At 41.9% G+C, this 27,079-nt stretch overlaps 1 protein-coding gene across 1 annotated transcript in view; it reads right to left on the reverse strand.

The window, feature by feature from the left end:
• Positions 1-27,079, reverse strand: part of LOC142748010 (src substrate cortactin-like) — a 73,386-nt gene that overhangs the window by 18,788 nt on the left and 27,519 nt on the right. Inside the window, exons 5-7 of the mRNA XM_075855128.1 lie at positions 25,796-25,906; positions 23,892-23,946; positions 9,379-9,434 (exon numbers count right to left, since the gene is read on the reverse strand). Coding sequence (XP_075711243.1) covers positions 9,379-9,434; positions 23,892-23,946; positions 25,796-25,906 — 222 coding nt within the window. The remainder of the gene's footprint in view (positions 1-9,378; positions 9,435-23,891; positions 23,947-25,795; positions 25,907-27,079) is intronic.

Genomic DNA, 27,079 nt, shown 5'->3' on the forward strand with positions numbered 1-27,079 from the left:
ACGCCGCAAACCAAAATGCTTTGTATGTAATGTTTTCTATATTTCAAGGAACATCTGGCCGCAGCATTTTTTAATCTAAGAAAAACAGTGAAAAACATCAACGAAAATAACATGAAAGCAAAATGTTGTGTGTGAATCCAGCCTCAGGCCTCCAATCACACACTTTTGAAGAAATTTTTCATTTAGGCATCATTTACACGAGCGTAATATACGAGCGTGCGATGCGCAAGCTTTTCACGCGTGTCGTACGCACCTATATTAGTCTATGGGGCACTGCAGACAGTCCGTGAGTTTTACGCAGCGTAAAACTCACGACATGTTCTATATTTCGCCGTTTTTCGCGCATCATGCACCCATTGAAGTCAATGGGTGCGTGAAAACCACGCATGCCGCACGGAAGCTCTTCCGTGCGAACTGCGTGAATCGCGCAGCAGCTGTCAAACTCTGAACCACGTGTTTTTCTGTTTACAAACATCCAAATGGAGTGTCATAATGATGGCGGCTGCGCGAAAATCACGCAGCCGCGCATCATACACTGATGACACACTGAGCTGTTAAGTGCCTTTTGCGCACGCAAAATGCCACGTTTTTTGCGTGCGCAAAACGCACACGCTCGTGTAAATCAGGCCTTAGTATGATTTCTTTTATATGCGCTTTTAGTGGAGTTTTTTTATTTAGAGTCATTTTGCGCAAGCATTTTTTGGGCGTTTTTGAAGTCCTGTATAAAAGTGTATGGAGAAAACTTCAGGAAAAAATGACAAAACCTCGATCATGCAGTTTTTAATAAAACACCACTGACGTCAAAAACGCCACAAACCAAAATTTTGTGTATGTCTCATATTTTGCTATAGACTTTAAAGTGACATCTGGCCAAATCATTTTTTTGGAACAAGAAAGCATAAAAAAATGCTGGAAAAAACACATAAGTTGATGCTGTGTCTGAATCTAGCCTTAGGGCACATTCACACATGGCGGAATTGCTGTGGAATTCTGCTGTGGACAGTCCGCAGTGGAATTCTCACGCGGCCGTTTTTTACATTTGTTTCTATACATTTTTAGGAAAGTTAGTTCAGACGTTGCGGAAAACTCAGCTGCGGATCATAGGCTGCAGTGCAGAATTTCCCCTCTGCAGCATGCACTGTCTGTTGCAGAGAAGAAGCGGAATTTCACTGCGGATTTCAGCCTATGAAATGCAAAAACTGAAATCTGTGGCAAGTCCGCTGTGATTTCTGCAACGTCTGAATTACCTGTCAAATATGCAAATGTTGCTGCAGATTCGTTGCGTAATTGCCCCAAATCTGCACCAACATTTGTAGCAGAAAAACTCTGCCACGTCTGATGTGCCCTTAGGTTCCCTGCACATGTAGCGGATTTACTATAACCTATACACAGGGCATACACATGCACCATTCTACATTATAAATCCCTCAGGTAACATGACTGTACTCCTTATATATAATACCAAAAGGAGAGACCGCTGAGTCTATAAGTCAAATATAAAATATTAATTTTTATTTCAATAATTCTAAAAAATTACATGCACAAAACATTTAAAAAATGAATCTCCACAGATGAAATCCATTACTCTCCCTTTTTCATCTGTGGAGATTCATTTTTTAAATGTTTTGTGCATGTAATTTTTTAGAATTGATTAAATAAAAATTTATATTTTATATTTGACTTATAGACTCAGCGGTCTCTCTTTTTGGTATTACATGTAGCGGATTTGTTGTGTATTTTCCATCCAGATTTGCGGGTCTAAAATCTGCAGTAGATAAAAAAAATTAAAAAAAACACCACTTATTTGTTTAAACCTCCGGATCCAGCACAGATGCTACGTCGGTCCCCCAAGCTTACAAGCAGCTAGCAATGACGTGCCATGGCTGAATGTGACTGCTGTAGCCAATCAGTGGCTTCAGTGGTCACGTACGCTACTACTAGCATCACTTGCAAGTAACTGCTGAGGCCACGGATTCAATTCAGCGCTCACATTCTGATACGGCAATGTCATCGCTAGCAGCTTGTAAACAAAGACCGCCGGTGCATCTCTGCTGGATCGGCAGGGGAAGGAAGTGGTGAGTAGTGTTTCTTTTTTATTATTTTTAAAACATTTGCAGATCTTTTTTTTTTTTTTCCAGAATTGGACAAACCCATTAAGGAGCAAAATTATTAAGACTAATATCACGCATGTGAAAAAGTAACAACTTCTCAGAATCTAAGTCAATTTTGACAGCACATTGACTAAATGATAACAACGCCTGAGGGGATCATTTCAAATGACAACCAGCATGGCTGCATTTCATGTTGTCACGCTTCTACAATAGACATGAAGATAAAATAAAAATATCAATATCTCTGTAAGTGAAAGAAACATAATAACTACTTTGGCTTCGGCTCTAACTTCTGATTTACTAATCACTCAAGTACTAATATATATCCAAAGTCTATATCTGATTAGTTAAAGAGAAACAAGGTGAAGGGTGGATATGAATTTACAGGAAGCATTTGTTATAATTATTTTTGCTACTTTTGTTACATAAATACAGTAATAATTAAAGAACAGTGTTTACGCAGGTTCTATTTGTCTAATATTTGATTTTGTTTAAAGGCTATGTACACCTTTATACGAACATATTTTTTTTAATTTTTTTTTAAATCAATGTTTAATAAATGAAGTGATTTAAAGCAACTTTCAAATTGACTGTAGTTAATTTTTTTTTAAACTTTTTAAGATACAGCTTTTATGTATCCTGTATACATAGAAGATGTATCATTCTGGCAAAGCCGCAGCTGTCAGATCAGAAGAACGGACGTCTCAACTGTAAGCTGGTCCAGCGTGTCTCTGACACACACCATTCAGCTAATGACAATCACATCTGAGTTGAATTAGAGACACACAAGACTAGCTTTCACCGGAGATGTCAGTTCAGCTGACATGACGGAATCGGCTTTCAGAGAATGATACAGTTTCTATGTATACAGAATAGATAGAAGCTGTATCTTAAAAAGTAAAAAGAAAATTAAATTAATTAAAGTGAATTTAAAAGTTGCTTTATATCTGTTTTTGGGTTCAATGGTGTACATAGCCTTCAAGTATCATAAACCACTAAGATTGACAAATATGCAAAGATAGGGGACATCTAAAAAGGGGCAAATTCTTTTTTGTAGCACTGCTGCCATTTTACTGTTGGCTTAATTCGGTTACAACCTATTTTTTGCAAAAACATTTTTAGCAACGTTTAAAATCCTTGGTAGTCACTATTTTACTTTGTTTTGCTTCTCCTCATGCAAATGAGGCCACAAATTGTAAAATTATATTTAGCAAACAGGGTACGAGAAATTCATGCCACTCGCTGTTAGATATATTGCAAACTTTTATTCTCGTGATTAATAACAGGTACTCAAATGAAAAAAAAAGACATATATAGTCCAACGGCTGTTTCAGACGCTTTCCCAAGGCCTAACAGGGAATCGGACAAGCGCGTTCAAATCACCTGCCATGCTGACATTACAAGACATTAACAACATCTGATTTCAATGTATCAAAATACGAACAGATTAATAAATACAATACAAACTCTATAAAAAGGATGGCAGGTCATTTCTATCGTTTATCCTTAGGGTATGTTCACACGGCCAAATTTCAGACGTATACGAGGCATATTATGCCTCGTTTTACGTCTGAAAATACGGCTCCAATACGTCGGCAAACATCTGCCCATTCATTTGAATGGGTTTGCCGACGTACTGTGCAGACGACCTGTTATTTACGCGTCGTCGTTTGACAGCTGTCAAACGACGACGCGTAAAAATACAGCCTCGTCAAAAGAAGTGCAGGACACTTCTTTGGACGTTTTTGGAGCTGTTTTCTCATAGACTCCAATGAAAACAGCTCCAAAAACGGACGTAAAAAATGCAGCGAAAACGGCGCGGAAAACGCCGTGAAAAATGCGAGTTGGTAAAAAAACGTCTGAAAAGCAGGGTCTGTTTTCCCTTGAAAACAGCTCTGGATTTTCAAACGTTTTTGTTGACTACGTGTGAACATACCCTAATGGTCCCAGTGCTTCCAACTTCATAATGCAGATTGCCTCACATAGCAACAGCCTAGTATGTCTACAGTATCTAACCAGTTATCCGGAGGAAATACTCTTTGCAGTCCAGTAAATCTCAATACTGAAGCATCCCCTCCATGTATTTCTCTAACATGTAAAATAAATTGTGGCGCTCCCTTTCCAGTTGTTAGTGAATATACATGTCCGCGTGAACGTTTAAAGATGGGGCAGATTGTTTTTCTGATATAAAATAATTTACAGGGGCAGAACATAACATAGACAACAAAATCGTTGCGGCACGTAATAATTTGTGTCGCAACGTGTTGTATGCCCCCTATATAGATATTGCATTCTGTATACATATGTTTACAAAAAGAGCAGGACACGCATTTATTGTTGCCTTTAGGAGCCATATCACGCAACCAATTCATGTATTTATCTTGATACCGGCTTCCCACCAATTTGTGCCTGAGATTTCTAAATCTTCTAAACAAAATAATCAGTAACTGCATTGTCTTGTCGTGCATATACAGATTGGCCTCTAATACATGCCAGTGTTTTCTAATACCACCTGACTTGCCAATAGGCAATACTGGAAGGAAAATACACATCTCTGTCCTTTTTACTATGACCTCCATATAATAATTTTCATCTATCTTGGTTAATTCCGCTTGAAATAGTAATTTAATTGTAATCTCTCAATTAATTACAGGGACTGTCCGAAAAATGTTTTATATTCACTGTTGATTCTCCGTAGATGTAAGAACTGACCATATAGGAGAGATTGTTTAGTATGTGGAGGGTGATAGTGTTCAAAATCTAATAAAGCATTAGTGGCTATTGGCTTCCTAAAGCCATTTGTGGACACACAAGATTCCCTAGCTTGAATTTGTACATCAAAAAAATTCTTCCTGGGTTCCCCCTAAAAATAAGCCGTGTATTCCACATTTTAATTATTCTCATAAATGTACAGCACAAAATCCAAGAACTTGTAGTGACCGGGGGGTAGGGAAACGGACAAGTGAGCCCTAATCTACCCGCCACTCTGTCCCTGCCTACTTGCAACGACCCGCCCTAGGCGACGGGGTACAACTGGGCGGCGGTCCCTGCACTCAGTAAGTGCACGACAAACACACAAGGGAATACAAGCAAGGGAAAGGGGCAGTTGCCCACGGCAACACCGTGAGCAACCAGAGTGGTGAACGAGCCGAGTCAAGCCAGGAGTGTGCGAGGTACCAAACGAAGAGCAGAAGAGTAGTCAGTAAGCCAGGGTCTGTATGGAGCAGGAACAAAATAGAAGGAGCTGTAGCTGGGCCAGGAAACCACACGAAAAAGAGTAACAAGCAAGGAGGAACAGGAAATGCAGGTATAAATAGACAGAGGGCGGGAGCTAGCTGAGTCTGGCCAGGCTGCGATAGGCTCTCCCACTCCTAAGCCTGCCAGCCTGAGTGGTGGAAGCTGGAGTCAGTCTCAGGGATGTAGATTCAGGTGCTGACTGATTAATTAAGGGAGTTAACCCCGAAGCTGTGCCTGGCAGATCCTTTACAGAACTCTTGTTCTGTTCCCGATCAGACGATAATCATATCGTCTGTGAAACGGCTCCATCACTCAATATAGTTCAAGTAGAGATTGCATACATTATAGAGATATATCTCCCCCCAATTGTCAGAGAATAAGTTTGCCAGAATTGGGGCAACCAGTGTCCTATTCGCTGTCCCCATGCATTGAGTGTACCACTTGTCACCTACCATAACGAATTGGGAGTTAATACAAAGAGAAGGACTTCACAGATAAACTCTATGCAAGATTTTTCTTTGCTTGTTCCTTTGTAAAAATGTCCTTATAGCCTTAATGTCATAATCATGGTGAATTCTCGTCTATAGGCAGACAACATCAATTGTTGCCAGCTTGAAAGAGGGCTGCCAAATCGTCTGAGTCAAGTTTTGTAAAAGTGCTTTTGTGTCCAGTAGATAGGATGGTACTCTCTGCAATAGGGGTGGTATATACCAATCCAAGTAGCGGGACATTGGCTCTGAAGCAGAACCACTGCCTGCCACGATCGGTGTGCCAGGGGGATTAGTCATTGATTTATGAATTTTAGGCAAAAAATACCAATTGGGTTTAGTCGGCGTCTTGGAAAAAAAATCTCAGCCAATCTCTTGGATAGTATCTTTAACTCAAATCCCTTTCTTAATAGCATCTGCGATCAATATTAGCCCCTTAATGACGCAGCCTAGTTTGGGCCTTAAGGCTGGGTTCACACGACCTCTTTTCAGACGTAATGGAGGCGTTTTACGCCTCAAATTACGTCTGAAAAACCGTCTCCAATACGTCGGCAAACATCTGTCCATTACTTTCAATGGGCTTTACGATGTACTGTGCCGACGACCTGTCATTCTACGCGTCACTGTCAAAAGACGGCGCGTTAAATTACAGCCTCGTCAAAAGAAGTACAGGACACTTCTTGGGACGTAATTGGAGCAGTTTTTCATTGACTCCAATGAAGAACAGCTCCAAATTACATCCGTAAAAGACGCCCCGCGAAACGCGAGTACATGCAATTACGTCTGAAATTCAGGAGCTGTTTTCTCCTGAAAACAGCTCCGTAATTTCAGACGTAATTGCAGTTATTGTGTGCACATACCCTAAGGCTCAGAGCGGATTTTTAAAATCTGACATGTGTCCCTTTATGTGGTAATAAATTTGGAATGCCTTTATTAATCCTATCGATTCTGAGTTTGTTTTCTCGTGACACATTGGACTTTGTTAGTGGTAAAATTTGGTCGATAAATTCAGCATTTATTTTTTAAAAATAGCAAAATTTACAGAAAATGTTGAAAAAATTGCAGTTTTCTGAAATTAAATGTATCGGCTTGTAAGGCAGATTTATACCACCCAAAATAGTTACTAGTTAACATTTCATATATGTATACTTTATGTTGGCATCGTTTTTTGAAATAATGTTTTTTTAGGACGTTAGAAGGCTTAGAATATAAGCAGCAATTTCCCATATTTTGAAGAAAATGTCAAAAGCCTTTTTTTTTTAGGTACCAGTTCAGTTCTGAAGGGGCTTTGATGGGCCTATATATAAGAACCCCCCATATAACAACGGACCCCTCAAAGTATTCAAAATGACAAGTAGAATGTTTTTTAACACAACTCAATATTTATACAGATTTTGCATTTTTTAGTAATATCCCACATCTGGCCCTAGTGTGCTAATGGACTGAAGCACCTGCCTCAGAAGAAAAGGAGCACCTAGAGGATTTTGTAGCCTCCTTTTTTTTTCGATTATATTTTAGGCACCATGTCAGGTTTGAAGAGGTCTTGTGGTGCCAAAACAGTAGGAACCCTCAAAAGTGACCCCATTTGGCAAACTACACCCCAAAGGAATTTATCAAGGGGTATAGTGAGCATTTAGACCCCACAGGCTTTTTGCGGCATTTTGTGGAATTAGACTGTGAAATTTAAAATCACATCTTTTTCTGTTAAAACATGCAAATTTTTAATTTTTATAAGGAATAAAGGAGAAAAAGCACCCCAAGATTTGAAAATTTCTCCCGATTACAGCAATACCCCATATGTGGTCATAAACTGCTGGTTGGACAAACGGCAGGGCTCAGAAAGGCAGGAGCGCTATTTGGCATGTAGATTTTGCTGGATTGGTTTCTGGGCGCCATGTCGCATTTGCAGTGCTTATGAGGTACCAGTACAGGGGAAACCCCTTAAAAGTGACCCCATTTTGAGACTAAACCCCTTGAGGAATTCATTATAGTTTTCATGGGGTGCATGCGACTTGTTGATCAGTTTTTATTCTACTTTTTAATAGGTGTAGTGACTAAAATACAGCAACTCTACTATTGGTTTTTATTCCTTTTTTTACAGCATTCACCATGCGCTATAAATTAAATATTCACTTTATTCTGCGGGTTGATACGATTACGGCGATACCATATGTATATTTTTTTATGTCTTATGGCGTTTGCCCAATAACATACTTTAAAAAAAAAATAATTTACTTTTTGTGTTGCCATATTCTAAGGGCCATAACTTTTTTATTTTTCGATCAAGAAATCCGTGTGAGGACTTGTTTTTTGTGTAACGAACTGTTTCGATCAGGACCATTTTTGGGTACATGCGACTTTTTGCTCTCATTTTATTCCATTTTTTGGGAGGTGAATTGACCAAAAAATGTTGATTCTGGTATGGTTTATTATTATTTTCTTTTACGGGGTTCACTGTGCGTGATAAATAACTAAATACTTTTGTCGGTCAGGCCTTTACGGACACGGCGATATCAATGATATACTGTATAGTTTATTTATTTATTTATTTATTTTAATAATAAAGGACTGATAAGGGAAAAAGGGGCATTTTTACATTTATTACTTTAAAACTTTTATTTTGCTATTTTTATACAACCTTTTTTTTACTTTTTTATTTTGTCCCACTAGGGGACGGCAGGAGGCCCTGATTGCAATTCTAATACACTGCACTACGCGTAGTGCAGTGTATTACAGCTGTCAGTTACTCACTGACAGCAAGTATAGTGGGTCCTGCCTATGGCAGGACCTACTAGGCTTCTGTAGATAGCAGACCGGCAGCCATTGCTAGGCCTCTGGTGGCCATAGTAACCCGTTAGAAGCCGCGATCGCTATTGAACGCGGCTTCTAAGGGGTTAATCGGCAGGGACCACCACGATCGGTCCCTGCACACTGAGCTGTGATAGCCTGCTGTCGAAAACAGCAGGTATCACAACTCAAACACACACCGGCTAATAATGGCGGTGTGCTAAATCAGGCCAGTACTATTACTAAGCTGAGCGCGAACGATGCGCTAAGCCCGACGTAATAGTACTGAGCTGAGCAGGAAGGGGTTGTTTAGTAGAGTCTTCTGTCAGTAGCATATAGGTGTTAGTGTCCTGTAGTTGATGCATGGCTTCACCCTCTTAATAGCTACGATTCATGGTCACAATACACATTACACTGTTTACACAGAGCACCACCTGGGAAATTAGCAGCCAAGTATCTCCGATCACAGAATGGATTTGTTACATGTGAACCTTGACTGTTTGTCAGTAGTGCCGGCTATATTCTTATCTACTGTTTATATTTAGCAACGTTCCCTATGCACAGTCATTAGGTGACTACTTGATTAAATAGTAATAATATACAAATGTAATGACATTTACTTTACTTATCTTTTACTTGTTCTATACCTGTCACTTCTTAATCACTAATAACTTTTTACCCCCAGCTGTCCTCCTTCTATCATAGACCTTGTCCACCCTAACTGTAAATATGTTTGCACTGTGTCATCTTATCACCTTGTCCACACGGTCAGATTGAACTCCGAAACGTCCTCCAAAACCTTTGGAATGATCTGTGTAGAGAAAAATGAATCACAGATTTATGGCAATGCTAAGTACATATTCATGAACAATTACAAGCGGGTATGAAATAGATGGAGTTATGGAATTCCCATAGCGAACATGTCCTATCTAGGGTGTTGTCATTTGTAAGGGTATGTTCACACGGCAAACTAAAAACAGCCGTAAAATACGGAGATGTTTTCAAGGGAAAACAGCCCCCGATTTTCAGCCGGTTTTTATGCATCTAGCGGGTTTGATGGGTTTTTTACGGCTATTTTTGGAGCTGTTTTTCTATTGACCCAATGAAAAACGGCTCCAAAAACGGCTCAAGAAGCGACATGCACAAGAATCGACAAATTGCAACATAAAAAACGCCTCGTCGCAACGAAACACAGTTTTTCCCATTGAAATCAATGGGCAGATGTTTGGAGGCGTTCAGCTTGTTTTTTCAGCCATTTTTCGGGGTGTTTATGGCCCGAAAAACAGCTGAAAAGAAGCTGTGTGAACATACCCTAAGGGTATGTTCACACGGCCTATTTACGGACGTAAATCGGGCGTTTTTGCCCCGAATTACGCCCGAAAATAGCGCCTCAATAGCGCTGACAAACATCTGCCCATTGAAAGCAATGGGCAGACGTTTGTCTGTTCACACGAGGCGTATATTTACGCGCCGCTGTCAAATGACGGCGCGTAATTAGACGCCCGCGTAGAAGAAGTGACCTGTCACTTCTTTGGCCGTAATTGGAGCCGCTATTCATTGACTCCAATGAATAGCAGCGCTAATTACGCCCGTAATTGACGCGGCGTTCAAGCGCCTGCACATGCCGGTACGGCTGAAATTACGGGGATGTTTTCAGGCTGAAACATCCCCGTAATTTCAGCCGTTACGGACCCCCGCCGTGTGAACATACCCTAACACTTCACATTCTATATCTGTTCCTCGCAACCAAACTGATCTCTGAAGGGAAGGCTTTGTAAATGTACTGCAGTGCCACTGCTTATGTATGGCTGTATTTATATTGCATGTATGCTGTGAACCAATGATTAACTCATTTGTCCTCCATATGTTTATTCATTTTAATAATTATATTTGTTTCAAGAATATTAGTTGTCCTAGAGTAAACATGTTCTAGTATGCCATGTATTATCAAATCCAAGATGGTATACCTGTCACAATGCACATAAACCCAAGTAAACTCTACAAACCATGCAAATGTAAAATCACTTAAAGGGGTTGTCCACTTTTTATTTTTTGTATCAGTTTATTTATAGAATAGAAAATCAAACCGTTTTCTAATCTACATGTGTTAGAAATTATGCTCACATCTTTTTTTTACATCTGTGCAGTTGCCTCTATCTAAAAAAAAAAATATATGGTATAGTCCATAGTAATGCATCCATAGGATAACTGAATGGACTAAAGATGGAGTCAGTCATGTGACCCACCACTGCCATTCAGGTAACAATGTCCAGGTATGTAATAGGTGAATAGTAGGTTATTAAAGAGACTCTGTCACCACATTATAAGTGCCCTATCTCCTATATAAGGAGATCTGCGCTGTAATGTAGGTCACAGTAATGCTTTTTAATTAAAAAAACTATATTTTTTTCACAATGTTGGGAGCGATTTAAGTTTATGCTAATGAGCTTTCTTAATGCCCAAGTGGGCGTACTTTTACTTTCGACCAAGTGGGCGTTGTACAGAGGAGTGCATGACGCTGACCAATCGGCATCATGCACTCCTCTCCATTCATTTACACTGCACTAGCGATATAGTTATATCACTATGTGCAGCTACATACACAAGTCCTAACATTACTACAGTGTCCTGATAATGAATACACATGACCATCCAGCCTGGAGGTCATGTGTACTCAGAATCCTGACACTTCTGAATCTTTTTTGTGAGATTCCAGCAACGGATACGAAATCTCGCGAGATCTCGGAGCTAAACGAGATTTGGTTTCACTTGCCGGAATCTCACAAAATAAGAGTCAGAAGTGTCAGGATTCTGAGTACACATGACGTCCAGGCTGGATGGTCATGTGTATTCATTATCAGGACACTGTAGTAATGTTAGGACTTGTGTATGTAGCTGCACATAGTGATATAACTATATCGCTAGTGCAGTGTAAATGAATGGAGAGGAGTGCATGATCCCGATTGGTCAGCGTCATGCACTCCTCTGTACAACGCCCACTTGGTCGAAAGTAAAAGTACGCCCACTTGGGCATTAAGAAAGCTCATTAGCATAAACTTAAATCGCTCCTAACTTTGTGAAAAAAGATAGTTTTTTTAAATAAAAAGCATTACTGTCACCTACATTACAGCGCAGATCTCCTTATATAGGAGATAGGGCACTTATAATGTGGTGACAGAGTCTCTTTAAGGGACAGAAGTTATAAACTATGTCTGCCTCCAGTAACATTTCATCATTATATTTGTCAGTGTCTCCCAGTCTCCTCTGGGTGTTGTGTTTTTTTTACAGTTACCTTTACTAACAACATCACCTAGAGACAGGCAGCCATTTTATAAATCATCTAGAAAGAGTAAACACACGCAAAGTGAAGTCGTTTTTCATCATTATACCACCACTACTCCTATTGACTTAGCCCATGGATGTGTGCTCTATGTGGGCCCAACACGTGTCAGGTAACCCTGTTGCAAACTGAATGCTAAGGATCCAACTCCCCTCTGTCTCCTGTAGGGTGCGCGCTCACTCCCAGCCTTAAAGGGCCAGCGCATGTACCTTTGCTAAGTTCCCCAGCCAATCCCTTTACATCCTGGACTTTAAAAAGGGCTCTGCCCTTCCTCTCCTTGCCTGAGCGTTGTTGCCTTCCCATGTTAGTTAAGCAAATAGTTCCTTAGTTCTATCCTGTTCCCTGTGTTCCCATATCCTGCTTCCTGTGTCCTGTATCCTGCAACTGTATTTGTTCCTGAACTGAAGTCTAGCATTGGAGTCGTGTTGTTCCATCTGCCGCGTCCATTATCATCTACCTCGCTAAGTGTCATCTGCCACATCCAGTGTCATCTGCCACATCCAGTGTCATCTGCCATGCCAAGCGTCATCTGTGCCACTAATCTGTGCCAAAGCGTCTGCTACATATCATGTCTGTCTGGATAATCACCCGTTTGGATCATCCTACTGCATCTCCTCTGGCTGGTTGCGCTGTTTCACTACCTGTTACCCCTCCTGCCTGCCCTGGGTCTACAATTTCACTGCCTCTACCGCCTCGCTACGACGGGGTTCCTAGGGCCTGTAGAGGCTTCAACAATCAATGTATGATCCACTTTAGGTTACGTGCCCATCTCTTCCCCTCTAATGAGGCCACGGTAGCATTTATTACTTCTCTCTTCGCTGGCAAATCCCTGGGCTGAGCAAACCCCATCTTGGAACGAGTGGGCACGGAATTGTCTGATCTACCACTATTTCTAAAGACTTTCCATACAGTGTTCGAGAAAACAGGTTGAACTTCCTCTGCAGCTGCCTCACTGCTGACCCTCAAACAAGGGAAGTCAACTGTAGGGGAGTACACCATCTTCTGTACACAGACGGAGGAGCTGGCTTGGAATAATGAGGCCCTAGTGGCGACTTTTTGGAAGGGTCTTGCTCCTCATATTAAAGATGAACTGGCAGCTCAAGAACTTCCTGCTACCTTGGATGCCTTAATACTTCTGGCAACCCAGATCGATATGTGGATCCAAGAGCGCACTCTGGAAGCTCATCGGGAGAGGAGATCTTGTCGACTGGCACCAAAATTTCAATAGGCTGCTACTACCCTATCCTACTGCACCTCTAGAGGAGCCTATGCAGGTGGATAGACTCCGGTCGACGGACCAGGAACGGCAACGCAGACAAACGACTGGATTGTGTCAGCACTGTAACCACAAGAAACATTTAATGTGCCAATGCCCTCAAAAGCCATGAAACTCCAACACCTAGGTATGATTGGAGAGACAATCCAAGGTGAATCTCCCTCTACTACTAAATTCTCTCCCAAACAGTCTATTCCTGTGTCAATTGTCACCAGTGAGGGATCGCACTGTGTGCCTGCTTACTTGGATTCCAGAGCGCCTGCAAATTTTATCCAGTAGGACTTAGTTGATAGTCTCCATTTGACCACAGTTCTTCTAGAGAAACCTCTGGCAGTCGCCTCTGTAGATGGACAACCTCTGCCTGACCCTATCCTGTCTATCACCAAACCACTGCAAATACAGATAGGAGTCCTTCATTCAGAGCTGATTGCTTTCTATGTCTTGTCCAAAGCTATCAACCCCATCCTGCTGGGATTGCCATGGCTTCGCCAACATGCTCCAGTCCTTGATTGGAACTCCGGAGAGGTCCTCCAGTGGGGACCCCGATGTCTGCACCGCTGCCTGCCTCATGTTCGTCCCGTTCTTTCTCCACTACCTCAGTCAGTCTCTGGATTGCCTCCACATTATGCCAGCTAATCTGATGTCTTCAGCAAAAAGGAGGCAGAGGTCCTTCCTCCTCATTGTCCATATGACTGTCATATAGAGTTGCTTCCTGAAGCCTGAGTCCCTCGTGGACGGGTCTACCCACTTTCCTTGCCAGAAACCCAGGCCTTGTTGGAGTATGTCACAGAGAACCTGGTGAGGGGGTTCATCAGGATGTCTACTTCACCAGCCGGAGCGGGATACTTCTTTGTGGAGAAAAAGGATGGATCCGACCATGCATTGATTACCGTGGATTGAACCAAGTCACGTTAAAAAATAAGTACCCCTTGCCACTTTTCTCTGAGCTCTTCGACAGGATTCGTGAAGCTAAGGTGTTCACTAAGCTGGATCCACTCGGGGCCTATAACTTGATTCATATATGCAAGGGTGACGAATGGAAAACCACGAGACGGTCACTACGAGTATCTTGTCATGTCCTTTGGACTGTGTAACGCTCCAGAGGTGTTCCAGGAGTTCACGAACAATGTCTTCCGTGATCTTCTGTATGTCTGTGTGGTGGTATATCTGGATGACATCTTGATCTACTCACCTGATCTGACAACGCATTGGAAGCACCTACGCCAAGTCTTGTTGCGGCTAAGGGGGAATAAATTATACGCGAAACTGGAGAAGTGCGTATTTGAAAAGAGGTCCTTGCACTTCCTGGACTATATTGTCTCCGATCATGGTCTACAAATGGACCCGTAAAAGGTGAAGTCCATCTTGGAGTGGCCACATCCTCAGGGTCTCCGAGCTATACAAAGATTTCTTGGATTCCATAGGTGCTGGAACACTCCTGTTTAAAAAAATTCTATGGGTAAGTCAGCGTCTTGCGGATTCTTCTCCAAACTCTTCTCTCCTGCTGAGCGCAACTACTCCATTGGGGATCGAGAATTGCTCGCTGTAAAGTGGGCCTTGGGAGAATGGAGATACCTGCTTGTTGGATCTGCTCACCCCATCATTATCTACAACGACCGCAAAAATCTTACATATCTGCAGTCTGTACAATGACTAAATCCTCGTCAAGCTAGATGGTCGCTTTTCTTTGCCAGATTTAGTTTTCTTCTTCATTTCCGCCCTTCGGACAAAAACATTAACCCCTTAAAGGGAATGTGTTGCCAGCAAAACATGTTTGTTTTTTTTAATTAAACATTTAGTGTATAGGTGATTAAACATTGTTCAAATTTTTTTTATTTTTTTCACGAGTCAGGAAATATTATAAATTAGATTCTAATTTATAATATTTCCCATTGCTGGTCACTAGATGGAGCTATTCCCAAAATTGCAGCATTGCATGTGGTAAAGCAACCACATTGCTTTTTGCTGCAAAATTGGGAAAAAAGCACTCGCTCTAGTGAGCTCTGAGAATCCCGCCCTCCTTTATCCTGGCTAGTGCCGGGATAAACGAGGGGATTGAACGGTCTAACCTCCTACACTGTGTGTCGCCATTTTTTGAGCTAACACACAGTGTAGTAGGTTTACATACAGTAGTAAACACACACAAACACGAACATACATAGAAATCTCTTACCTGCTCCTGCCGCCGCGGCTCCCTCCGGCCCTTCCGCTCAGTCTGCTGCCGCTGGTCCAAGTGCACAAGTCCGGAAGCCGCGACCGGAAGTAGTAATCTTACTGTCCGGCCGCGACTTCCGGTCCACAGGAAAATGACGCCGGACGGCGCGCATTTCAAATTGGACTGTGTGGGAGCGGCGCATGCGCAGTTCCCACACAGACGGCGTACACAGAAGTGGATGGGACGGGACCCGTTCGCAGTCCCTATGGGACTGTGGCTGCCGTATTCCATGTCTGTATGTGTCGTTAATCGACACATACAGAAATGGAAAAAAAAATGGCAGCCCCCATAGGGAAGAAAAAGTGTAAAAATAAGAAAAAGTAACACACGAACACACAAATTAATCCAAACGTTTTTAATAAAGCACTAACATCTTTAACATATTAAAACATTTTTTGTGGTAACACTGTTCCTTTAAAGAGGCTCTGTCACCAGATTCTCAAATCCCTATCTCCTATTGCATGTGATCGGCGCTGCAATGTAGATAACAGTAACGTGTTTTTTTTAAAAAAAACGTTACTTTTTGGCCAAGTTATGAGCAATTTTATATATATGCAAATGAGGTTTGAAATGGACAGCTGGGCGTTTTTTTTTCTTCGTTATGTCCAACTGGGCGTGTATTGTGTTTTTAACTGGGCGTGTTTACGTGTATGACGCTGACCAATCAGTGACCAGTCAGCATCATACACTCCTCTACATTCATTTACACAGCAGCGATGTGCAGCCACATAAACAGAGCTTAACGTTAATCAAGTGTCCTGATAATGAATACACATGAAATCCAGCCTGGACGTCATGTGTATTCAGAATCCTGACACTTCTGAATCTTTTCTTGGCGATTTCTAGCAAGGGAAACGAAATCTCGCGAGATTACAGAGGTAAACGAGATTTCGTTTCACCTGCTGGAAATCTCACAGAAAAGATTCAGAAGTGTCAGGATTCTGAATACACAAGACGTCCAGGCTGGATTTCATGTGTATTCATTATCAGGACACTTGATTAACGTTAATCTCTGTGTATGTGGCTGCACATCGCTGCTGTGTAAATGAATGTAGAGGAGTGTATGATGCTGACTGGTCACTGATTGGTCAGCGTCATACACGTAAACACGCCCAGTTAAAAACACAATACACGCCCAGTTGGACATAACGAAAAAAAAAACGCCCAGTTGTCCATTTCAAACCTCATTTGCATATATATAAAATTGCTCATAACTTGGCCAAAAAGTAACGTTTTTTTAAAAAAAAAACACGTTACTGTTATCTACATTGCAGCGCCGATCACATGCAATAGGAGATAGGGATTTGAGAATCTGGTGACCGAGCCTCTTTAAGGACATGGACTAGGTGGCACGTTCAGGACGCAGCCCCATTTTTCAAATCTGACGTGTTTCAATTTATGTGGTAATAACTTTGGAATGCTTTTACCTATCCAAGCGATTCTGAGATTTTTTTCTCATGGCACATTATACTTTAATATAAAAGAGTATCCGGCACACCAATTTTGAAACAAAGGTATTTTTTTATTTTGTTTTTGTTTTTAATGCCAGTGGCAGAGTGCGACGTTTCGGTCTAGGTGACCTTCATCAGGCACTGAGCCGTGCTGGGAAACTGAATTGACGTGCGCTAGTGGTGCTGATAGTGGCTGGCCGCTGTATCATGGCGCTCGTCAATTCAGTTTCCCAGCACGGCTCAGTGCCCTGATGAAGGTCACCTAGACCGAAACGTCGCACTCTGCCACTGGCATTAAAAACAAAAACAAAATAAAAAAATACCTTTGTTTCAAAATTGGTGTGCCGGATACTCTTTTATATTTATGTTTGGGTTGGGCCCCTATCCGTGCAAAACCTCACCCTTCCACGTATCTGGTGCTATCTGAACCTATACACATTATACTTCAAGTTAGTGGTAAAATGTTGGCGATACATTCAGTATTTTAATGTGAAAAACACCAAAATTTTGCGAAAAACGGCAAAATTTTTTATTTTTCTACATTTAAATGTATCTGCTTGAAAGACAGATAGTAATACCACACAATATAAATGCTAATTAACATTTCCCACATGTCTACTTTACATTGGCATCGTTTTTTGTACATCTTTTTACTTTTCTAGGACGTTGCAAGGCTCAGAACTTTAGCAGCAATTTCTCACATTTTCAAGAACATTTCAAAAGGCTATTTTTACAGAGACTAGTTCAGTTGTGAAGTGGTTTTGAGGGGCCCATACAATGCAAACACCCATAAATCACCCCATTTTAAAAACTGCACCCCTCAAAGTATTCAAAACAGCATTTATAAAGTTTATTAACCCTTTAGGCGTTTCACAAGAATTATACCAAAGTATTAATTTTTAATCCTTTTTTTTTCTGTAACACAAAAGGTTTTACCAAAGAGACGCAACTTAATATTTGTTGCCCAGATTCTGCCGTTTTTAGAAATATCCCACATGTGGCCCTAGTGTGCTAATTTGCTGAAACACAGACCACCGAAGCAAAGAAGCACCTAGACGATTTTGGGGCCTTCTTTTTATTTGAATATATTTTAGGCACCATGTCCGGTTTGAAGAGGTCTTGTAATGCCAAAACAGCCCCAAAAAGACACCATTTGGCAAACTACACCGCTCAAGGAATTTATCAAGGGGTAAAGTGAGCATTTTGACACCACCTTTTGTTTGCTGAATTTAGTGGAATGAAGCCGTGAAAATGAAAATCTACATTTTTTTCCAATAAAAGGTTTCAATAAAATTTTCAATTTTTACAAGGCATAAAGGAGAAAAAACTCCCCAACATTTGAAAAGCAATTTCTCCCGATTACGGCAATACCCCATTTGTGGTGATAAACTGCTGTTTGGACACACGGCAGGTCTCAGAAAGGAAGGAGAACCCTTTGGCTTTTTGAGCTCAAGTTTTGCTGCAATGATTTTTGGGTGCCATGTCGCATTAGCAAAGCCCCTGAGGGACCAAATTAGTGGAAACCCCCAAAAGTGACCCCATTTGGGAAACTACACCCCCAAGGAGTTTATCAAGGGGTATAGTGAACATTTTCACCCCACAGGTCTTTTGCTGACTTTAGTGGAATTAGGCCGTGAAAATGAAAATGTAAATTTTTTTTCTAATAAAATTTTCGACATTTTCAATTTTTACAAGGCATAAAGGAGAAAAAGCGCCCCAACATTTGAAAATAAATTTCTCCCGATTACGGCAATACCCCATATGTGGTGATAAACTGCTGTTTGGACACATGGCAGGTCTCAGAATGGAAGGAGAACCATTTGGCTTTTTGAGCTCAAGTTTTGCGGCAATGACTTTCGGGTGCCATGTCACATTAGCAAAGCCCCTGAGGGACCAAATCAGTAGAAACCCTCCCAAAAGTGAACCCATTTGGGAAACTACACTCCTTAAGGAATCTATCTAGGGGTATAGTAAGCATTTAGACCCCACTGGTCTTTTGCAGAGTTTATTGGAATTAGGCCGTAAAAATGAATTTCAACATTTTTTTTCCACTAAAAAGTTTAATTTTTTAATTTTCTTCATTTTAAAGAAGAAAAAGCACCCCAACATTTGTAAAGCAATTTCTCCAGAGTACAGAAATACCCCACATGTGGTCATAAAGTGCTGTTTGGACACACGGTAGGGCTCAGAAAGGCAGGAACGCTATTTGGCATGCAGATTTTGCTGGATTGGTTTTTGGGTGCCATGTCGCATTTGCAAAACCCTAAAGGTACCAGAGTACAGTGGAAGCCCACAAGAAGTGACCCCATTTTGGAAACTACACCCCTCAAGGCATTTTATGGGGTGTAGTGAGCATTTTGCCCCACAGGTGTTTTTCCATTAGTAATTAACCCCTTCCTTACATTTGACGTATTGGTTACGTCATAGCCGGGTAAGGGAAGTATGGAACGGGCTCACGGAGTGAACTTTCTCCATACGATGCGGGTGTCGGCTGTATATTACAGCCGACACTTCACAGTAACGAGCGGGATCGCACTCGAGCTAGTTGCTGCTCATTTACCTCGTTAAATGCCGCAGTTAATAGCGACCGCGCCATTTAAATTGTTAGAAAGAGGGGGGCAACCCTCTCTAGCAGCTCATCGCACCCCCCGCAATGCAATTGTGGGGTGGCGATGGTAGCTATGGCTGCCTGGGGGCCTAATGAAGGCCCCCACGTCCGCCATCTTTGTGCTCCTACTAAGCCCTGCCTCTGGCAGGGCTTAATAGAAGCCTGTCACAAAGACGATATACTGCAATACATTAGTATTGCAGTATATCGTGCAAGCGATCCAACAATCTCTGGTTGAAGTCCCCTTCGGGGTCTAATAAAAAAAGTAAAGATTAGTAAAATAAAGTTGTTTTTTGTGTAAACAAAAACAAATAAATTAAAAGTTTAAAAAAAAACCTTTTCCCATTTTAACCCTAGAGCATAGTAAAATAAATAAATAAACAAACATAATTGGTATTACCGCATCCGTAAAAGTCTGAACTATTACAATATATCATTATTTAACCTGCACGGTGTACGCTGTAAAGAAAAAAAAATGTAAACGCCAGAATCGCTATTTTTTGGTCATCTAATCTCCCACAAAAAATGGAATACAAAGTGATCAAAATGTCCCATGTACCCCAAAATGGTATTATTAAAAACTACATCTTATCCCGCAAAAAATAAGCCCTCATACCACTTAATTTACGAAAAAATAAAAAAAGTTATGGCTCTCAGAATTTGGCGACACAAAATAAATTTAATTTTTTTACTTGTAAAAGTAGTAAAATATAGAAAAAATTATATATATTTGGTATCCCCGTAATCGTATTGACCCGCAGAATAAAGTTAACATGTTAATTTAATTGCACAGTGAATTCCGTAAAAACGAAGGGCAAAAAAACAATGTCGGAATCACAGTTTTTTTCATTTTCTACCCGACAAATTATTTTTTTCACGTTTACTAGTACATTATATGGCACAATAAATTGTGCTACGAAAAACTACAACCCGTCCCACAAAAATTAAGCCCTCATAGGACTATATCAATGGAAAAATAAAGAAGTTGTTTACGACGGGAAGGGGATGGTGCAAAGTGAAAATTGCAATTTTCCGCTGATATGCCATTTTAGTGCACAATATGCTGTGCCCAGTTTGTGCCACCGAAGACACACCTCGTAAACTGTTAAGCTGGTTCCCCTGGGTATGGCGATGCCATATATGTGGACGTAAACTGCTGTTTGGGCATGCTGTAGGGTTCAAAAGGTAGGGAGCGCCATTTGCCTTTTGGAGCGCAGATTTTGCTTGGCAGTTCTGTTTGGAGTTTTACTGGTATTTCAGTTTATAGTGTGGGTGCATATGTAATCTGTGCGGAGTACAGCAGGGCATAATAAGAGGGTATAATAATGTGGTAAATAAATAATATTTCAGAGATATGTGGCCGGTGTCGCACTGATGAACGGTGCACGATCTTAACCGCTTTTAGACATTCTGCACATTTTGTGTCGCTATATTCTAAGAGCCAGAACTTTTATTTTTCAGTCAAAAAAGCTGTGTAAGGGCTTGTTTATTGCGGGACGGGTTGTAGTTTTTATTGGTACTATTTTGGGGTACATGCGACTTTATGATCATTTTTTATTCCATGTTTTGTGAGGGGTGGTGATAAAAAAAATAGTGATTCTGACAGTTTTTAAAAAAAAATTGTGGTGTTCACCGTGTGGGAAAAATAATATTATAGTTTGGGTTGTTACGGACGCGGCGATACCAAATATGTGTACTTTTTTTTTAAACGTTTTCATTTTTTTCCAATAATAAAAGGCTTATTATAGGAAAAAAGGCAGTGTTTGTTTTTATTAACTTGAAACTTTTATTTTTATCCTTTTATTCAACTTTTTTTTTGTCCCACTTGGGGACTTGAGGGCCTGCACCTCTGATCTTTACTCTAATGCATTGCACTACCCAAGTAGTTCAATGCATTAGAGCGGTCAGTCATTCACTGACAGCAAGCCTATTGGATCCCATCTGTGGGCGGGGCCTAATAGGCTAACGTACGTGGCACTCCAGGAGGCCATTATTAGGCATCCTGGTTGCCATAGCCACGATCGGCATCGTCACGATAACATTGTGTCGATGTCGATCGCTACAAACCACTAAGATGCCGCAATCGGTTTTGATCGCGGCATCTAAAAAGTTAATGGCAGGGATTGGAGATAGCTCAGTTCCCTGCCAATACAGCACGGTGTCAGCTGTAACATGCAGCAGACACTGGCGGCTGATGTCGCAGGCTCAGCTCCTGAGCCTGCACCATCTTGTTACTGAGGCCGGACGCCTTTTAGGCCCTGCCACTGGGCGGGACCTAGCAGGCTTCCATACTTGGCAGACGGGAGGCCATTGTTAGGCTTCCGGTCCGCCGGAGCAGTCATTGGAACCCCGCAATTTCATTGCAGGGTTCCGATCTGCTTGTAAACACCATAGAATCAGCGCTCGCTTTTGAGCGCTGCAACTAAGGGGTTAATCGGCCGGATCGGAGACTAGCTCCGGTCCTGGCCTTGAAGCAGTGATAGCGTTAAGCTATCACTGCTTTAAAACTGTGTCTGCAGACATGTCTGCAAACACAGTACACTGTTAATGCTGTGACGTAATAGTATGTCAATTTGCGTTAACAGGATAATACCTGTGACAGACTATTACGTCACATAGCGTTAAGTGGTTAAGGCCGATGCCCTGTCTTGGTCATTCGAAACTGACGACTTAGAAGAAAATCCTCAACACATTATTGATCCTTCTTGGATTTTTACTGTAAATTCTCTGCAGATTAAGGACATTCCTCCTGGAAAGATTTTTGTCCGTCCTGTTGACAGGAAAATAATTCTCCACTGGGGGAATAATTCCAAATTGGCCAGGCACTTTATTGGGACTTTATTGCTCGTTATTATTGGTGACTCTCGCTACCTAGAGATGTCTTGGAGAATTATCTCTGTCATTATGTCTCTGTCCAACATGACAATTGGGTACAGCTTCTGCCTTGTGCGGAATTCTCATACAATAACCATACAAGTGAGTTTGCTGCTTCCTCTTCATTCTATATTGTATACAGAAAGCACCCACGAGTTCCTCTTCCTGTGTCTACTATGTCTTAAGTGCCTGCAGCCAATTCTTCATTCGGGGCGTTTCTTCACATCTGGCAGCAGACCAAATTCGTGATTCTTCAGGCAGTGGATCGCATGAAAGCATATGCCGATAAGAAGAGAAGGGTTCCGCCTCAGTTTCTCCCCGGTGTCAAGGTCTGGCTCTCTTCATAGCACATTCAGCAAAAGATCCCTTCCCACAAATTTGCTCACAGGTTCCTCGGCCCCTTCGAGGTATTACAACAAATCAACCCTGTGTCCCGTAAGCTTTGGCTACTCTCAAAATACCCAACTCGCTTAATGTTTCTCTCCTAAAGTCTGTGGTCCTGACCCGTTACAGCAGACCCCCTGGTTCTGCTGTCACTCCCAGCGGTTCTTCTGACATCTTTGAGGTAAAGGAAATTCTGGATTTCAAGAGAGTAGGAGGACTGGTGGACTGGAAAGGTGTTGGTCCTGAGGAGAGGTCTTTGGAGCCAGAAAAGAACATCAATGCCCCAGCTCTCATCAAGAAGTTCCTCTTACGCTCCTGACCTAAGAAGAGGGGGCGTAAGGGGGGATACATATTTGTGCCCGCGGTCAACTTACCGGCAGCTGCGACCGCAGGACACCTTCTTCATTCCGGTGTCTCCCACCCCAGAGACGCCGGCACAAGCAGCTGCAGTTACACTCTGCCTCCTGTAGGATGCACATGCGCGCTCACTATTGGCCTTAAAGGGCCAGCGTGCGCACCTGTGTGAAGTTCCTCAGCCAATCCCTTTACACCCTGGACTTTAAAAATGGTTCTGCCCTTCCTTTCCTTGCCTGAGTGTTGTTGTTGTCTTCCCATGTTAGTTAAGCAAATTGTCCCTTAGTTCTATCCCGTTCCCAGTGTTCCCGTATCTTGCTTGCTGTATCCTGTAACTGTGTTGGTCCCTGAGCTGAAGGCTAGCATTTTTAGTCGTATTGTTCCATTTGCCACGTCCGGTGTCATCTGCCTCGATAAATGTAATCTGCCATGCTAAGGGTATGTTTACACGGCCTATTTTCAGACATTTTTTGGGCCATAAACGCCCCAAAAAACGGCTAACAGTACTGAGGCTGAACGCCTCCAAACATCTTCCCGTTGAATTCAATAGGAAAAACACTGTTGCAGAATTTCTGTTACATGTATATTAGAAAAATTTATAATTTCCTATTCTATAAGTAAATAAATAAAAACTGGACAACCCCTTTAACATATGACACTATACACTGCAAGGGTGTCAGCACAGTGGAGCATAGTCTCCCCAAGCAATTTGCCCATCTATAGTTACATGGTTTCTAAAGACTATAGGAACACAGGCGTTACTCACCTTGTTGCGATGAATGCTTTTCTATTTGAGCCTTGTAATCAAATCCAACTGCAGACTAAAGCAAAACTTAATGTTACATATAAGAACCACGATCCCTGTTAGCAATACTTCTACAACCACCACCACTACTACTACTACTACCACTACTACTACTACTACTACTACTACTACTACTACTACTACTACTACTACTACTACTACTACTACTACTACTACTACTACCAATAACAATAATAATAATACTTATAATAAAAAAATACTAGATATTCATATTTGCACAAACATGCATATGATAATATGTCATCATAGATATAAACTAAGACAACAAATAGGCCAGCAGTCATTATCCATTATGTAGTTTGATAAATATTGGAGTACAATGACACTTCTTTAAAGGGTGCTTTTACTACATCTTCATCTATAAGTATGTTTCTGAAGTGTGGCAATAAACTAAAAGAAAGATGGAGAGAACATACAAACTCCATGCAGATGTTGCCCTTGGTCGAATTTAACCCTAGGAACTCAGTGCTGCAAGACAACAGTGCTAACCAACGAGCCACCCTGGTGCCCATTATATATAATTGGAGTCAGGAAGCCTATTTTTTCTCAATTGACGGGGTTTGTGCATTACCGGCAACAGTTTATAACAATACAACCATTGTTGTGTGTAATTCTCTTATCCTGTTAATGTCAATGAGAACAGGCCTAAGATTTCAGACCAATAAGACAAACCCTCTGTTACTTATTCTATACGGGAACATAAACCAGATAACATTGACCATGCACAGATATTAAGCTAAAACAACTAGACACCAGGTATATACATTATTTTAAATATGTCCAAGAAAAGGTTAGGACCATAGATGAAAGGATATATAATATCGTGCACATGTAGTCATATCAATAATTCCAGCCATGCAGTTCCTAATATTATAGAGGAGCCTGTCTCATTTATCATTCTCTTAGGCCTCATTCACACGGCAGGGTTTCCCGGCCGGGTGCCGGCCGTTCATAAATCGGCCGGCACCCGGCTGCATTAGGAATGATAGACCCCTAATGGGGCTATTCACACGACCGATTTTTTGACGGCCGGGAAATCCGGCCGTCAAAAAATAGGACATGCTCTATCTTTGCCCGGGCACCCGGCCGCCCGGCTCCCATAGAAGTCTATGGGGCCGGGTATTACACGGCCATCACCGGAATGTGTTCCGAGTGATGGCCGGGTTTTCCGGAGCTTGCGCTCTATCTCCTCCTCCTCACAGCGCAGAGTGCATGTGAGGAGGAGGAGTTGATGCCATTCTGACGAATGGCATCGCTGTACACTGTGTTGCAGGGCCGGGGTGTACAGCAGGTGGAGGGAGCGCTGCGCTGGCTCCCTTCCCCTGCTTGTTAAAAGCACCCTGGCTCGGCGACACCTTCGATGGCGCCGCTAGTAGCAGCAGCTGCTGCTGCTGCGGCTGCTACTACTGCAGCGACGCCACTATAGCAGAGCAGGGAGGTATCTCCCCGCTCTGCTATGTGCTAGCCGCACTTTAGCTCCTTAAAGGAGCGGAATCCCCGTGTTTTCGGGGATTCCGCTCCTGGACAGAGCGCTTGATGTCTCTGTCCATATCTGGGCAGTGACATCAGGGGAAACTCCTGAAGCGGAATCCCCGAACACATGGGGATTCCCCTTCAGGAGCTGCCGCTGATGTCACTGTCCGGATCTGCCCGGCCCGGCACGGATGCATAACTTTATGCAAACCGGCCGGGCAGAATGGCCGATTTTACCGGCCGGCACTCGGGCTCGGGAACGACCCGGTCGTGTGAATCCCGCCTTACAGAAATTTTTCACTGTAGTTGAATCCTTAAAAACATGTCAGCCAATATACTCCATACTATGGTTTTACCATACTTTTACTTACCTTATCACATCTCTCCTTCTGCACACCATATTTTCCCCCAAAACCTTTGGCTGCATCCGTCTGTGAGGAATGCTTTCCCACCTCTGCCCGGTAGTCATGCCCCAGTGCACTCTGAAATATGAAGGAATGAGACATAAGCCTCCAGCAATCTTTCTCAATCATCACTATAATAAGACAGCAGAATTCTCACCCTTCCTAAATTTACTGTATAAATAAGCCTATGCGGCTGTTCTCCTGGAGATCAGTGCTTTGGACCACACTATAACATAGCATGAGGATTATCACCTAAAAAGATATAGAATACCTTTAATGCATGGCTATCCATAAATAAAACCGTGACAACATGGCTGCCACTTGTGTGCCCTTTATAGCTGTATTTTTATATCTTGCATGATAAATTATGATTATGGCATTAGCGTCTTTGTATACATCGTGTTCCCTCCAACAGTAATGTGTCCATCTTTTAGATATTAACCGCCAAGACAAAACTGTACAAGGCAGCAGCGAGTTCACTGGTATATGCCGTATATGACCTACTCATATTTTTCTATGATATTCTTTCATGGTCATATCTATAATTTGATTTGAATTAATAATCCGTGTTCCTGCCCCATTGAACCATGCATAGGCCGCAAAAATAACCCTGCATGACGATGAGACTGCTTGACAGGACTAAGGCCAGGATCACACGCACAGTTTTGATGCAGTTATTGTGGCAGTTTGTGGATCAGTTTTGTTTTTTTTGCCAAACACAGAAGTGGACACAAAAGAAAGAAGATGCATCAGTATTTTCTTTACACAATTCTTCCGTTTTGTATCCTCTTCTGGCTTTGGCAAAAAAAAAAAACGGAGCCAAAAACTGAATGAAAATTGCACATGTGATCCTGGCATCATACTCTCATAACAAAAAGTGCCGTGTCTAACCATTCCTAACGGGAGATTATTTATCGGTGGGGTCCTGACTGTTTTGACTCCTAATTTTCCTATAAATAGAGGCACCCAGTCCAGAACTCTTGGTGGAGAGGTGGCTAAGCACCTGTTAGGGTATGTTCACACGCTTAGCAAAAAGCGTCTGAAAATACGGAGCAGTTTTCAAGCGAAAAAAGCTCCTGATTTTCAGACGTTTTTGTTACAACTCGCGTTTTTTGCGCGCGTATACTACGGCCGTTATTGGAGCTGTTTTTCAATACAGTCAATTAAAAACACCTCCATAAACGTCCCAAGAAGTGACCTGCACTTCTTTTTCACAGGCGTCTTTTTACGCCAACTTTAACTAAAATAAAT

Source organism: Rhinoderma darwinii, chromosome 3, assembly GCF_050947455.1.
Source record: "Rhinoderma darwinii isolate aRhiDar2 chromosome 3, aRhiDar2.hap1, whole genome shotgun sequence".
NCBI classification, from domain to species: domain Eukaryota; kingdom Metazoa; phylum Chordata; class Amphibia; order Anura; family Rhinodermatidae; genus Rhinoderma; species Rhinoderma darwinii.